General features: G+C 39.4%; 1 protein-coding gene across 2 annotated transcripts in view; it reads left to right on the forward strand.

The window, feature by feature from the left end:
- The window catches only part of WDR33 (WD repeat domain 33), a 195,731-nt gene that overhangs the window by 43,746 nt on the left and 135,841 nt on the right, over positions 1-16,144 (forward strand). For both annotated transcript variants that reach the window (XM_077488410.1, XM_077488409.1), the window contains exon 6: positions 480-631. In XM_077488410.1, coding sequence (XP_077344536.1) covers positions 480-631 — 152 coding nt within the window. The remainder of the gene's footprint in view (positions 1-479; positions 632-16,144) is intronic.

The following is a 16,144-nucleotide window of genomic DNA, read 5'->3' on the forward strand; positions in this document are numbered from 1 at the left end:
CTCTGATTGGCTGGCTGTGTCAGAGGTGGCTGATTTCACAACGTCTGTAGCTTCAGCTACATACAATTTATACAGCACATCCAGCGAATTAACTATGTAAAGTGTATGAAAAGCTAGAGTGTAGTTTTAAGCCACTGATAACTTTTCCTAAACTGCCACTCATCAGATTCAAACTTAGAATAAATTAGGTGGTGAATCTGGAGACACGCAGGCAGCTCTTTGAATATGTTAAGGTAATCTGTCAGTTCAGAAACATGGGAGTTGCTATCGCTTAAATGTTCAAGCATACCACATTTTGCCAGCGAGCTGCTTGTGCAGAGTAAGCTATATATAATATATTATGAAATGTAAAGATGTCATTGATGGCAGCTTCCATTATTCAATTCCTAAGGGTCGTGTTTAAAATAGATTTTGCTATTCTGTACAGTTTCTAAATTGGGCAATAATGGTCTTGCATTTTTTGTCTCCTCTATATTCAGGCTCATGACAGCCCTGTCCGAGCTATGACCTGGTCACACAATGACATGTGGATGCTGACTGCTGACCACAGTGGATATGTAAAGTACTGGCAGTCTAACATGAACAACGTCAAGATGTTCCAGGCACATAAGGAGGCGATTAGAGAAGCCAGGTTTATAACCAATCTAACCTTTTCCATAGTTGTTGTTGTTATCAATCTTTACTGTTGTAATTCTTTATTGGGCTGTCTTGGGCTGTGTGGGGGGACAGGCTTATTCAGTTGTAAACTGCCTCTACACATCCTATATTGTGTTTTATCCTGCCCTCCTACAGCATTGTATACACCCTTTCACACAAACTGTGTATGCCGAGACATTTTCTTTATAAATAAAGAATTCTGTGCCTTTAATAGTTCACAGATGCTAAATAAAGCACACAGACATAAATACAAAAGTTGACATTGCATGTTCCATGGCAATAAAAAAAACTGCTCCCAGAATGCCAAGTCCTACAGGAAATGTGGGGAGAAATGTGAGATGTCATTTTACAGGGAAGTGCTCAGTTACTTTTTGTTTTTGAGGTGCAGCTTTTTCCTACGTGGGTAACATCACTAAATATGTGTATGTTGATTTACTTGATCAAATCGCAGAAATTGCAACAGCCGCTTTTCATCTCAACTGTATTGATATCAACACCATCAGCATTGTAATATACTAGTAATTATTATAACTCCTGTCTTAAGGTAACCATTTAAAGGAAGAATTCCATCTTATACTTGCTGAACACATACATTTGGTATGGCTGGTTTTATTCTTTCATATGTACCCCAAAACACTAGAAGCTGATGTTTGAGGGATGTTTAAAAACTTGTTTTAGGTTCCTTTTTAAGAAGGTAGGAAAGGAAACTATTAAAGAAGAACCTAAGCCATGGCTGGAAAAATCTGAAGAGCCAAGTAGTCCGTATTGGATTTTTAAAAGGTTTTCCTGGTGTCTAATTTGATTTACGTAATCCTGCATCCTACAATTGCTCCACTTCATGCAATATTTTATTTTTATCTAGGCCATTTTAAACACTAATAGAATTAAATGGGCACTGCCATTGAATTATGGGTTTACCATTGCTGAACCTTTAGGAATGCTAGTTCTTTGGCTGTCATTCTGAAGCATTGACTTGTATGGGTGTGTGTTGGGGACCTTTTGATTGTGGGCTCCTTGGGGGTGGGGACCTGTGTGTGTGTGTGTGTGTGTGGCACTGTTTAAAAATTGACGGTGCTATATGGGTACCTTAAATAATAGTTGGGTATCTTGATGGGACACAATTTATAGGGGTTGTGGACATGCACCCACACTCACTCAGGTTGAAATGAATGGACGGGTGTCTATATTCAACCTTACTATGTAACTTCACTGCTGACCCAGAGCAGTTGTGATAAGTAGTTGATACGCTCTTTTATTTTTTATTTTATTTTTTTAACCCTTCTTTCAGCATGTGACTGAAACATACAAAACACACAGCCAAGCATCTACATTTTATAGGCGGTGGCCTTCGACGGTAGCCCTCATACTTCTTATGACATGCACATTCTTAAGAACTCAATTTTACATTCTTATAGCACGCTTTGATTATTTCACAATGGCTTCTTTGCAAAGGGCGGCGTCGGTCCGATGTTAAAGTAAACTTGTACTTGATTTGGCTGCTATGTGGAATAGTACAAACCTCCAGGGTGCAGATAATTTTAAATTTTTAACACTCAGGAGCTACAAAATTAAAATATTGCTGCCAATTGTAGTTGAAAAGTGAGATGCTTGATCCTTCTTTTTGTCTTGCAATTGGTTAGTACTGATTACATGCTTTTAAATTATGTATTTTCATAATGGAGCACTTGTGGTTTTGAAGTTCCTGGGGTGCCCAGTAAAGAAAATGATCTAATATGCAGGCTGCTGGAGGTTTTACTTTCAACTTCACTCAGGTTCTAGTTTTATTTAAGGTGTGTATATAAAGACTATTTGAAAAGGTGAACTGTTCAATGATTACAATATAGGCAGAGTGTTGTGTGGTTTTTTTTGCTTTTTTTTTTTTTTTCTGCTGTGGAGGCTTGCATTGCATTCTTAATCCTGCCTCCTTTCAACCACTTCAAGTCATCGGGTGGCAATTCTGCTTCTTCATCCAGACCCTGAAAGGCAGTGTTCCCATCCTAAGCCGCATACTCCTTATATAGACTATTGGATCCATATTGTTACATGCAACCTCTTTTCCTGTCACTAGAGCATGACACAGCATGGGTTTAGTAAATATTTTATTGTAGTATACCTACTCCATACTACTGTGCTACAGTTAAAGCCAGGTGCGAAAAATGCTGTAAATAGAAGAGCAATACAAATATTTGATGTGACCACCCTTCATAACGGCATCAATTCTTCTAGGTACACTTGCACACAGTTTTTGAAGGAACTCGGCAAGTAGGTTGTTCCAAATGTCTTGGGGAACTCCCCTCAGATCTTCTGTGGATGTAGGTTGCCTCAAATCTTCCCCTATCTTCCCCTATCTTCATGTAATCCCAGAAAGGACTCCACGTGATCAGGACTTTGTGGGAACCAAACCATCACTTGTAGGACTCCTTGTTCTTTACGCTGAAGATAATTCTTAATAGCATTGACTGTGTGTTTGTGGTCATTGGCCTGCTGCAGGGTAAATTTTGAGCCAATCACACACCTCCCTGATGCTATGGCATGATGGATTAAGTATATGCCTGTATTCCTCTGCATTGATTCTGACCAAATGTCCAACCCCATTTCAGAATTGCAGCCCCAATTTTGCAAGGGACTCCCGCCTTGCTTCACTTTTGCCTGCAGACACTCATTGATCCCCTTAGGTGAACAAACAGCTTCCTGCTACAGCCAAATATTTAAAGTTTTTTGCTTGCTGACCTTTTTCTGCACCCCATTTCTTATGTTTTTATGTGCATAGTTGTGTCACTTAGCTTTGTTTCCATGCTAAAGGTATAGCTTTTTGGCTACAATTCTTCCATGAAGACAACTTCCGACCAGTCCTCTCCGGACAGTAGATGGGTTTACCTGGGTCCTACTGTTTTCTGCCAGTTCTGTACTGATGACACTGATAGACCTCTTCCAATGTTGAATTTTTCACCTGCTGCATTGTCTCCTTGTCTGACTCCGGCTTTTACGGTCCTCAACGTTGCACATTTCTTCGTGCTTTTATTTAAAAAAAAAAGCTTAAACGGCACATTTTAAAACCCCAGTCTGCTTTGAATTCTTTGCCTGGGAAAGATCTTGCTAATGCAGTATACAACCACCTTGTGTTTGTTGCTGTGCTCAATCTACATGGCGTGTGACAGGAAATTGACTTTCGGTTCACACTATTGCCATAGCAGACACCGCATGTAATTTGCAGCGCCACTGCAGTTTACATTGTGTGGTGCGATGTCAGCCATACAGATAGTATGGCTGATATTGGACCACATTCGGTGCAAACACGCACAGGATCCCTTTTTTTTTTTTTATCGCACCAGAATCTGATTGCATGTGTGTTCACACATATGCGATCCGATTAATGTCCGAACTGTCAGTTCACAGTGCGATATGCCAGCTGAAATGGGGGTGTTAACATGACACTCCCCAGCAGTTTGCATATGGCAGTGTGAACTGCCGTGCATGTCAGGTGCGATGCATGAACCCGCAGTTGATTTGCAGGGTTCTCGCACGCACTAGTGTGAACCGGCACTTGGTAACAGAGTTTGGCTGTTCCTCAACCAGTTTAAGCCTCCTACACAGCTGTTTCTGGTTTAAGCATTGACTGTTTCAATCTGCATATAAAATTTGATGATCGTTAGCAGCTGCTTGGTTTAATTTTATTAATCGTACACCTGACCCTAATCCTACAAAATCCCTGACTTTGTGCAAGTGTTTGAACTGCTGCTGATTTTTTATTTTTTTTTTCAAGCCAAAGGGTGGTTGCTCCAAATATTGATTTGATTTAGATTTTTCTTCTTTTTGCTCAATTTGCATTTTGTTAAGTGATAAACCCAAAACCTATATAATTTTTTTTTTTTTTTTTAAGCATTCTTGCGTACAGCTTTTCTTCACAGCTGCCTAAAACGTTTGCACAGTACCGACTATAACTTCAGCTCAAGTTGAGTTGAATTGTCACAGTAATATTTCAAACACAAAAGGACTGCAAAAATGTGTTTTATGCAAATTAAGTCAAGTTGTGTTTTTGACAAACATTTTGGTCATTTTGACATGTAGCAAACACCGCATTGCAACTGTGATATAGTTCTTAGTTTAGTTATATTTTTTATTTTTTTCCAATTTGTTAAATTTCATTGCTCAAAGGATATCCTGTTTATAAAAACATAGGTATTGGGGAAAATGTAAAAGTCAAATCAAATCTTGTCTCATCAAATCTCGTCAGTTAAGTAAGATATGTCAAAAGCAATAGAAAACTTCAACCGCTAGATGCTTACTTCTGTAGTGGCACTTGTGTGTTAGTGTAAGCTGATCTAATGTTTATGGCTGAATAATTTATATTAATTTTAAAATACTGTAGCTACTGACTTTTTACATTTTAGCACACTTAGGGGCAGAACTTTCGAGGGGCGGCGCTTTAAGTGTATTTGAATCTTTTTCTTGTACAACAAATTCAGTTTAAATTGAAAGACAAAGTGTGTATGTATATATAAAATGCACTCTATTTTATTTTTATTTTAATATATATATAGTGATTGCACAACCTCTATGCCGTTCTCTGCTGCATAGGGGGCTTAGAGGTGGGGTTGGAAATGCAGAAAGTCCTGTGTAAAATGTAGAGAAATGTACTTTGAGGAGCAGGATATTGCGGGGGGGGGAGGGAGGGACTGGAGTCTGTGCATGGGGGAGTGTTAGCAGAAGTCTGACCACTGAAGTACAGTTCTGCCAACTATTGGAAAAAAGCAAATTGTGACCACGCTGGGATAGATGTGCTTCCATGACTTGGCATGGTCAGTTTGGAAACTGGACAGCAGGGTGACTGGCAGAATCACCATATATTTCACAAAAAGAAAGCATTGCAAAAAGCACAGGAAGTACATGGTACCTCCAGATACAAGAAATCTGAAATGTTTGGGTAACCTACAAAGGATAAGTTAACTTTTTGGGAACATGTTACATGTGGCAGCAGTACAGGGACTCGTACTAGCTATCAGTTTTTGAAAGCAGAGTGCCATGCCGGGCTCCACCCACGTGGCCGCGTCATTCATACAGAGCGCTGTGTATGAATAAAGTTTAATGGCCGACAGCTTTGGCAGCTGTCGGCTTATAGTTGTCAATGAACTAATATGGCACTGTGGAGCACAGTGGTAGTTCATTGACTTTTCCTGTCAGCAAATATTGGCTGACAGGATGTATGGGTAAGCGGATACACCGGTGTAGGAGGAGACCAGCATTGCATCAGTGATCTGATCGCTGGTGCAATGCTTTACAGGCTCCTAATACAGAAAATATGAAATGCACGATATTTAAAAAAAAAACTGCCCTGCAAAAATATATATATATTTTTTTTTTAAAGATGAACTTGTCCTTTAACCACTTCAGCCCCAGACCATTTTGCTGGCTTTAACTGACAATTGCGCGGTCGTGCGACATGGCTCCCAAACGAAATTGCCATTCCTTTTTTTTTTCCCACAAATAGAGCTTTCTTTTGGTGGTATTTGATCACCCCTGCGGTTTTTATTTTTTGCGCTATAAACAAAAATAGAGTGACAATTTTGGAAAAAACACAGCATTTTTTACTTTTTGTTATAATAAATATCCCCCAAAAATATATAAAAAAAAAAATTTTTTTCCCCCTTCAGTTTAGGCCGATACGTATTCTTCTACATATTTTTGGTAAAAAAAGCGATTGGTTTGCGCAAAAGTTATAGCGTTTACAAAATAGGGGTTAGCTTTATGGCATTTTTATTATTTTTTTTTACTAGTAATGGCGGCGACATTATGGCGGACAGATCGGACATTTTTGGGACCATTGTCATTTATACAGCAATCACTGCTATACACATGTAGGGGTGAAGGGGTTAATCAGTGGGTGGCAGTGTAGGGGTTAAGTGTTACTAACTGTTGGGGGCTGGGCTTTCTTTGAGTGAACACTGATCTCTGCTCCAATCACATGGAGCAGAGATCAGTGTCAGTTGTTGCTAGGCAGAACTGGGAGATGTTGTTTACAACGGCATCTCCTAGTTCAGCCGCCCCGTGAGACTATCGCGGGTATGCCCGTGGCGATCGAGTCCGTGGAACCCGCGACCAGACTCAGAGGTCCCGACCGGCAGGGCGGCAAATTTTAAAGGGACGTACAGGTATGCCCATTTGCCTGCCTGTGCCATTCTACCGACGTACATCGGCGTGTGCCGGTCGGGAAGTGGTTAAAGTAGCCTAGCATGAGACTATACTTTACAATGTATGGCTATGACTGTAAAGTGAGAATAGTGTATGTGCAGTGCAATTTTTTGGATATGGAAATAAACCGGGGAAACTACTAGCAAAAACATTGAGAGTCCAACAACCTACAACATCTATAGTAAAGATCTTCAAAACAAATGGGGAAATAACACACGATCCAGCTGAAATTATAAAAACATTTCAAAATTATTATGATAAACTATATAGTATAGAAATACAGCAGGAAAATAAAAAGGAGGAAAGGGGGGAAGAGATTCGAAAATATGTTAACGAGACAGCCTTGCCCAGATTCTCTAGAGAAGCAATTGAGGAAATGGAAGAAAAAATCTCAAGGGAAGAGATACAACAGGCAATAGCCGAAATGGCCCTGGGAAAGAGCCCAGGACCAGACGGCTATACAGCAAGGTTTTATAAAGTATTTCAAAATCTAATTATACCCTTACTTGAAAAAACATATAACTCGATAACTAAAACGCAAACCTTTGCACCACAGAGTACAGAAGCTCACATTATACTTATTCCGAAACCAGAAAAAGATCATACATTAAGTAAAAACTTCCGCCCCATCTCATTAACAAATATTGATATTAGACTTTATTCAAAAATTATGTCTAATAGATTAACCCCAAGAATGCCGGAACATATAAAGCTAGATCAAACAGGGTTTATAAAAGGGCGAGAAACCAGGGATAATATAATAAAGACATGCACGCTTATGGAATATGCTCAGAGAGCCGCCATCCCAGCCTGTTTATTAATTATAGATGCTGAGAAGGCTTTTGATAGGGTGGGATGGCGGTTCTTAGAAGAGGCATTATTACAGATAGGACTGGGCCCTAGGATGTTAGGCAGAATTATGGCACTATATGCCAACTCAAGAGCCAAAGTAAGAATAAACGGGATGCTTTCAGAGTTTATAAAGGTATCAAATGGGACCCGTCAAGGATGCCCCCTATCTCCTTTATTATATATAATAGTAATGGAACATCTAATTAATGCAATAAGGGAAAATAAAGATATACAAGGGATTAAAATTAGAGATAAGGAGTATAAACTGGCAGTATACGCTGATGATTTATTACTTTATATAACAAATCCTATTATAACAATCCCTAATATAATAAAAGAACTTGATAAATTTGGGGAATTAAGTAACTTCAAGGTAAATTACGAAAAATCTGAAATGATGAATATTACTTTAGAAGATAAAATGCAATCACTTTTACAAAAAGATTTTCAGTTTAAGTGGCAGAAAGAGATGATTAAATATTTGGGCATTATGATTCCGAAGGATCTGAAGCAGATACAAGAACTTAATCATAATGTGATTATACGTAAAGTAATAAAACAACTGCAAAAATATGAAAGAATAACACAATCATGGTTAGGGAGAATAAATATAGTAAAAATGGAATTATTACCAAAGGTCTTATATGTATTCCAAACGCTACCCATTGCTTTATCTAAGAGGATAATGATAGATTTAAGGAAGGCTATAAATAGTTTTATATGGACAAAAAAAACCTCCCGAATAAAAAGAGAAACATTAACTAGAACAAAAGAAAATGGAGGTTTGGCTTTACCTGATTTTTTAAAATGTATGCAAGCGGCGTCATTGATTAGAATTATAAATTGGCAACATGACAGTAAAAATAAACAATGGGTAATGCTGGAAGAGGACATTGCAGGTATACAGTTAAAATTCCTGCCATGGACAAGACCTGAACTAAGGGAGAAAAAAAAGGAACTACCAATTTTTGTGAGAGCTACTTTAAAAATATGGGATGCGGTGCTCAAAAAAGGAAAGCTATCCTCCCAGGACTGGACCCTTGTCCCCATTGATATCTAACCCAGAATTTAAGCCAGCAATGGAAAGTGTTAGCTATTTGAAATGGAATAAGATGGAGAATATAAGACTGATCCAGATCCTGGTGGATGGTAATATGCCTAGTTTAAGCGATCTTGGATTAGAAATAAAAAAACACTGGTTGCAATATCACCAATTAGAAACATTTATTGAAACAAATATAAACTTAATAAATAGACCATTAACTAAATTTGAGCAGATAATATTAAAGGAGCAGAACCATAAAAATAAACTATCTAAAATATATGAATTACTGTTACCCACAGGAGATATTAGAGACTTAATAGGAATAAAAAAGTGGGAAGAAGAGTTAGGAGAGATAATTGTAGAAGAAGAATGGAAAAAAATATTAGGAATAATACACACAACCACAACGGCATTAAAACATCAAGAACGAAACTATAAAGTAACAATGAGATGGTATTGGAGTCCAGTGGCACTAAAAATAATTAATAAAGGCAACACAGATAAATGCTGGAGATGTGGGATAGAAAAAGGGACAATGGTGCATATTTGGTATAGTTGTAAGAAAGTAAAAAATTTCTGGTTAAGGATTTTTGAGATATATCAAAAAGTGACTGGAAAAAGACTGACTCCAGATGTGAAGATAGCATTATTCTCTCTTACGTCAGATACAGTACACAATATGAAACAGGGGATAATACAACATATGACAACAGCAGCTAGAACAATAATAGCACGTAAATGGAAAGAAACTATGAGTCCAACAATAGGAGAATGGATATGTGAAATGAACGAAATATGCTTTATGGAAAAACAAATAAGAGTAGAAGGATATATAAATAATCAACTACCAATTGTATGGAAACAATGGGAAGAGTTTAGGTTCTCTAATGGAATGAAGGAATACTTATAATGTGGGGTGGGGGAGGGGGAGGGGAGAGAGAGGATAGGAGGGGGGAATTGGGATATTAGAGGGAGGGGTGATAGATAGGGAGGGGGGGAAGGGATGGAAAGATGTTAAGAAGAGGGGGGGTGGGGTTTTTTTTTTTTTTTTGAGTGTATGGGGATATGTTAGTAAATGTATTATATATTGAGAGAGTTTTTTATGTATGATGTAGTAATTGTACCAGAATGTATTATGGTTAATTTTGAAAAAGAATAATAAAAAGAAAATTTGAAACAATTATTTTTTGGGTGAAAATGTGGGAAGCATATCGTGAACTACATCTTATGTGATTGATGCATGACGCATTACCTGTAAAAGGAATTTAGGGCCTGTTCACACTTGATTTCATGCTTGCCTACCTGCCGTCAGAAGTTTACTTACCCCAGTCATGCCAGCAGTCTCTGCTTTTTGTTTTGCCAGCAAATCTTCAGTGCATGTGCTGCGCTAGTGCGGTAGCCTCCTATTGTGTGTCCGCCCCCGGCTCACAGTTCTAAACTTTTCTGTAAAATCCTTATGGACAGCTACTGTAAAGGATTTTTGAATGCAATTGCCAGAAACAAAGTACAGCTTCTAGCACAAAAATGTGTATTAAATAGAATCGCAGAAAGCATAGCGCTACACTCAAGTAAAAAAACAAAATAACTTAAGATTATGAAACCTAAGACTTAAAAACAAATGTAATAGTCTAATAGTGAAAAAACATGTAATATTTCTTATTGTGAAAGTCCATGTCAAAAAAATCCAATCAGATTTGTTAAAATATTAAGACCTCTATAGACTCCCCCCAAAATGTGGCCCCCCCCCCCCCATAATTTGACCTGCACTACAAAGCTCAAATTTTGCATGAGGTTAAAGCCAGGTCAGGTTTATGGCCACAGATTGATATTCTCATACATAAATGCACACAGCTTCAATTAATCTCCTGCAGGAAAAAGGCCAGCTAGAGCCACAGCCTTTTGACACTGACTTTACTTCAGACATTGCACAATAAGAGATATTGCAAATTATTTTTGTTTGTGTGTATTGTCATTACACACTATACACATTTGATTTCTACCCTTTTCAGGACTTTTGAATGGCAATCCAGAGAGTTTGTTTTCCAATGCAGATGGAGTTTAATCTGTGCATTGTGTGAGAAAATACGGTCCTTACCTGGTTTTAGGGTTTGTTGCTTACCTGTTTGAAATGTTTGTGCTGTCATACAAAGCACATTAACATGCATGTGTTAACACCCCACAGGGTGTGTTAAAGCTTTTCTGTAAGAGAGCCACACTTGGTTTTAAGTCTTGCATCATGGGAGAGGACAACCTTTTTCCCTTCCTGTTTTAACTTGTTGATTGCTTTAATGCCATGGTGCCCAGCCCCTGTGGCTTAGGGCACCAGTCGCACATAAATGGACAACTGCTGCACGGTAAACCATAGCGTATTACTGTGTGTCAGCTGTCCGTACCAGTTGCAGTAAGCTGGCAGTAGGAGGTGGTGTGTGATTCAGCACATCGCACTGCTCCATATTTACATTTTGTTAACATTTTTTAGTGCCATGTGATCCTGCCCAGTGCACTGGATCACTGCAGCACAGCTCTGGCCTGCTTTTCAGTGTGCATAGTATTGTTTTGTTTTCCGTTAGAACAAACGGTTACTGATGATCTTCCAGTGTGGAAAAATGCGTGAATTGGCCATTAGGGCCACATGTAGCCCTTTGGTACTTGTGAGGTCCTTGGAGTCTGTACTATCTATACACAGTGAATGACTTTGTCTCTACAAATAGACCAACAAAATAGGATAGTGAATTAATGCATATAAATGATGTCTGGACCTCTAAAAAAATAAATAAAAAATAAAATAAAAATCCATCTGGCAGATCGGATGAAAATGGACAGGTGCTGTTTTTTCATCTGATTTCCCCATAGAGGAGAACGGGACTCTTCACATGTCAGTCTCTGCACAGAGCGGGGGCTGACCTGTCATCTGCCTGCCTAGCAGGGATCAGTGGATCGATGCCCTGCTGAGCAAGAGGAGCCTGCCAAACAGCCCTGTGAAAGGATCCTTATTCACAATTTCAGAGCACAGTTATAATCATTGTACCTCTCAGACCCAACTCCCTTTTGACATATAAGTAGCATGCAGCCCAGAGGTTCAGAAAGGTCCTAAATGACATGCTTTCAAATAACACAAGTCCTTTATTAACTCCTACATATTACTGTTTACTAGTGCATTTGTGTGTTATGATTTTCTTTTTAAAAATCTAAATCGCACGCTTTGAGTTGTGTTGTACGTATTGGAAGGCCCATTGATGGCACGAAATCCTGTTAAAAGCATACAAACTAAAGCGTTCAACTGGTGTGAATAGGGTTTTAATTTTTAAACCCCAAACAAGCCATATATGCTACTGCTGCTGCATATGTAAAGTCTTATCTTGTCTTTACAATGTCAAAACTAGTGCAGTACTAAGCATTTTTAAAACAAAAACTTTTTTTTTTTTCACACAAATGCACATTGAAGAAAAATTATTTGGAATGGAGTATCATTCTAAGGCTTATTTCAAGGCAAAAAAAAATACAGTACATCAATACATGCACATTTCCTGTCTTTTTTATTTTAAAGACCATGCAAGTACAGAAGAATACCTGATCTGCTAGAAATACTCAACTCTTAATATCCTATTATAGGCTGACAACCAAGAACATTTGTCAGTCCTGCTCAGTTGCCAAACTACATTTATCCCAATGTATCTGTATGTATTTATCCCGATATCCAAAGCATAGCCATTAATTGACTTGTAGTCTTAAGATGAAGACATGGACTGAGGGTCGGTTTATACCAGAATAGCACAGGAATGAGGTCTGTATTCCTGTATAATTGTAGTACGTTTTTTACAGCCCATTAAAATGAATGGGCTGCTAGTTGTACAGGATCACACAAAAAGTAGTTCATGCACTACTTTTGACAAATGTATCGCACCAAATCTCATGGTACTGCAGTACCAGGTGGTCTGGTACCCACAAATACTGAAGACAGTGCGTTTTGAAATCTGTGGGAAATGTGCCTTTCCAGCACCACATTCTGGTGTGAGCTGGCCCTAAGATAAGGTGTGTGTGTGTGTGTGCGTGTGTTTTTATTTTTTATTTTTTTGCACTTCTAAAACATAGATAATCTGTTGAATGGTATACCCAATAGACCAAAAAGAAGCAAATGGGGGACGTTTTATTGTTATGGAGTTGTGTACATTTTAAGTACATAATGCCATAGACTTTACAACTTTTATCAAATATGTAATGAGAAACTTTGTTTCTGCTCTAGCATAGTAAAACTTTTGACAAAAGTATGTCAGAAGTATAAGATGTGCCTAAAAGCAGTTGACTAATATCATTTGATATGAGCGCACAGTAAACGCATGACAAATACATTTATTTTCTTACATCAGGGGACACAGAGCCATAGTTACTATGTGGGTTATAGGGGCGCTGATAGGTGATGGACACTGGCACGCCCTGAGGCAAGAAGTGTACTCCCTATATAACCTCTCCCACTACTGGGAGTCCTCAGTTTTTATTTTATTTTTTTGTTTGTTTGTTTTTTTGCCAGTGTCTAATGTGTTGGTCACGAGTAAACATGTGCTGTGCTTCACTTCACTGGAAGCTTCCTTGCTGGGGCTAGCCATGCTGGCCGGATCCGTTGTGATGTCTTTTTCATGGGCTAAATGGATGGTACCTGGGCCTAGTGTCTAAAGAGAAGCTTTTGCAAGCAAAACCTTGTTTCTTCAGAGAGCTGGACCCTGGGATCCAGTACTTTATATATTTTTTTTTTTTTTTTTTGTAGTAAGGCCATAAAGTTTTTACTGGCAGGGTGCTGTTGCAGGTCCAGGATTATGGGTAACCTGAGGTTCCCCTGTTCCTAAAGGTCTCCGAGCCCAGCGCGAAGTGTGAAGATTGGGTTTTTATCTCCGATAAACCCTGCTTCGAAGAAAAGGTAAGGGAGATTTTCTCAGAAATTTCTCCTTCTATGTATGTTGTCATGCCTATGTGTCACCACTGGGGGCTGTATTGAGCACTCACACAACAGATATTTCGGTAAGATGGGGGTCTGGTTCTCCTCCTGCGCCCCCCAATATTGATCAATCCCCTTTGGGGGATTGATATAAAAGCAGTTTCCATTTTTGTAGTTTAAAAAATAAGGGAGAGAACGCGTGGCCACTCAGCAGAGGATTTACCCCCCCCCCCCCCCCCCCCCCCCCACCAGGTCTGCTGTTTTTTCAGGACGCCTGAGCTGCCGCTCGTGTGGGAAACGTGCTGTGTATGTGTAGCTGCTGCTGGCTGTGGAGGGACAGAGCAGGAGAATGGCTTATTCAGGTTAGTGACACAGGCACTTCCCTTTTTGACACATTATACTTTTACCAGGCTAGGACTAATAGTAGCTAATGGCGCTGGACTATAGCCTAGCACTGTACATTCTTTTGAGTGCCTCTGCTTTATGCTTCAGGCTATGAGTGGTAATGGGACCAGAAACTCCTCTAAGGGTTCTAAAGGGGTCAATGGTTTTACTATAAACTTAATCCATTTCCAAAATGTCATCCTCCTCAGAGGGATGCGGCTGGTCAGATTGAGCCGTCAGGGGAAATTGTTGCATAAAACACTTCAGTCCCTGTATATATCATACAAGAGGTTTTTTTCTTCTTCTACCATTTGTAATTTGGAAAGAAGATGGATGCTATGATGTCTCTCCATAGTGGGGCTAAACATAGCAGATTCCCATCTAGGGCTCAGGACCCTATTTATTTATTGAGGTGCATGAGGCTGGGGATCAGGTAGATCTTCCCAAATATTTGGAAGATAATTATTTATCCTCTTCTGAGGATCTTAATATGGAAGGAATAGCATCACAAGACAGTTTGCTTGTGTCCCTCTTTGCTGCCTGCAGCGTAGATTCTTGAGGAACCTACCTCTAATTGGGTTCATTAAAACCTCCCCCATTTAGGGATGTTTTTACCTATTCGGGGTGCTCACTTCGCCAGCAAATATATTTAAAAAGCTTATGTATTCTGAATAGGAACATCTGGATAAACAGAATTATCTTTCCAAGAAATGATCCACACTTTATCCTTCGGAAGAGGATTTCTATGAAAGAAAATGGGGAGGGGGGTTTTCAGAAATTAATGCTGCAATCGCCTCAGTGAGCAAGAATCTCGTGTGTCAGGTGGGTAATGCACTGATGTTAAAGGATCCAACAGCTAAAAAGTTGAAACTCCTTTCTAAAAACAATGTCTTTAGCAAGTTTGGTAGCGTAGCCGGTTCTTGCTGCAGTTTGTGTATCTCAGTCCATTAAGGAACAGTTTGCAGATACTTAAAATTCTGCCTGATCAACAGGCCCAGCAATGGGCTAGTAGATCAGACGCACTGTTTCACAGTAGGATGCAAGCCTCATGGCTTATGCTTGGACTAGTGCATTCTTGCAGAGTTCTGTGGCTGAAAAATTGGTCAGCTGAAGCACCATGTAAAAAGCTGTTACCCGTTTACAATGAAAGGGAAAACTGGCTATTTAGAGATGATCTGGATAAGTACATCCAAAGGATCGCTAATGGGAAAAGCTCTTTTACCAGTAAAGAAAAAGTTCAAATATTCTTCTTTAATCGTGCTGCCTTTCCTGTGCCAGGGGCATCAGCCTCTAGACAGTCTCGACGTCCTCAAGCGTCATGTTCAAGGGGAAGTCCCCAAGGGGAACACCATAGTCAGAAAAGATCTTTGGGCAGAAAGCCCACAAAGAATGCTAAAACCTCCTGAAGGGGTGCCCCCGCTCGCACGGGTGGCGGGGGAGGGAAGGCTCCTGCAATTCTCAAGATCTGGCAGGAACAATGTCAGGACAGATGGGTGGCTTCTGCAGTTTTTTCTCTAGGTTGACTAGAGTTCTGAGTTTCCGTCTCCTGTTTTTTTTAGTTTTCTAAGGGAAAATGTTCCCAAGGATCCAGAGAGAGGTCTCTCTCTGGCTCTGGATCATCTATTATCCCAGAAGTAATATCGGAGGTTTCCTTAGTAGAACAGGGCACAGATTTTGATTCAAACCTTTTACGGTTCCAGAACCAAACGAAGATGTAAGACCCAGTCTAGATCTCAAAGATCTGAATCCTCACTTAAACATCCGATCCTTTCGCATGGAGGGAATCCGATCGGTTGTGTCCATCCTGCAAGGAGGGGAGTTTTATGGCTTCAATCGATATCAAAGATGCATATCTCCGTGCCAATATTTCCCGCTCAACAGAAATTTCTGCACTTTGAAATACTAAATCATTGTTTTCAGTTGTGTTCCCTGCCATTCGGTTTAACCACAGCACCATGGGTGTTCTGAAAGATTCTGGCACCTCCTTTAGCCAGATTAAGGACTCAAGGCATAACAGTCCTAGCCTATTTAGACGATCTACCTTTTAAATCATCATTAATTGATCATTCAGTCTCAGGTCTAAACCA

The sequence above is a fragment of the Lithobates pipiens genome, unplaced genomic scaffold, assembly GCF_037356315.1.
Source record: "Lithobates pipiens isolate NorthernLeopardFrog02 unplaced genomic scaffold, aLitPip1_a1.2 Scaffold_18, whole genome shotgun sequence".
Taxonomy (NCBI): Eukaryota; Metazoa; Chordata; class Amphibia; order Anura; family Ranidae; genus Lithobates; species Lithobates pipiens.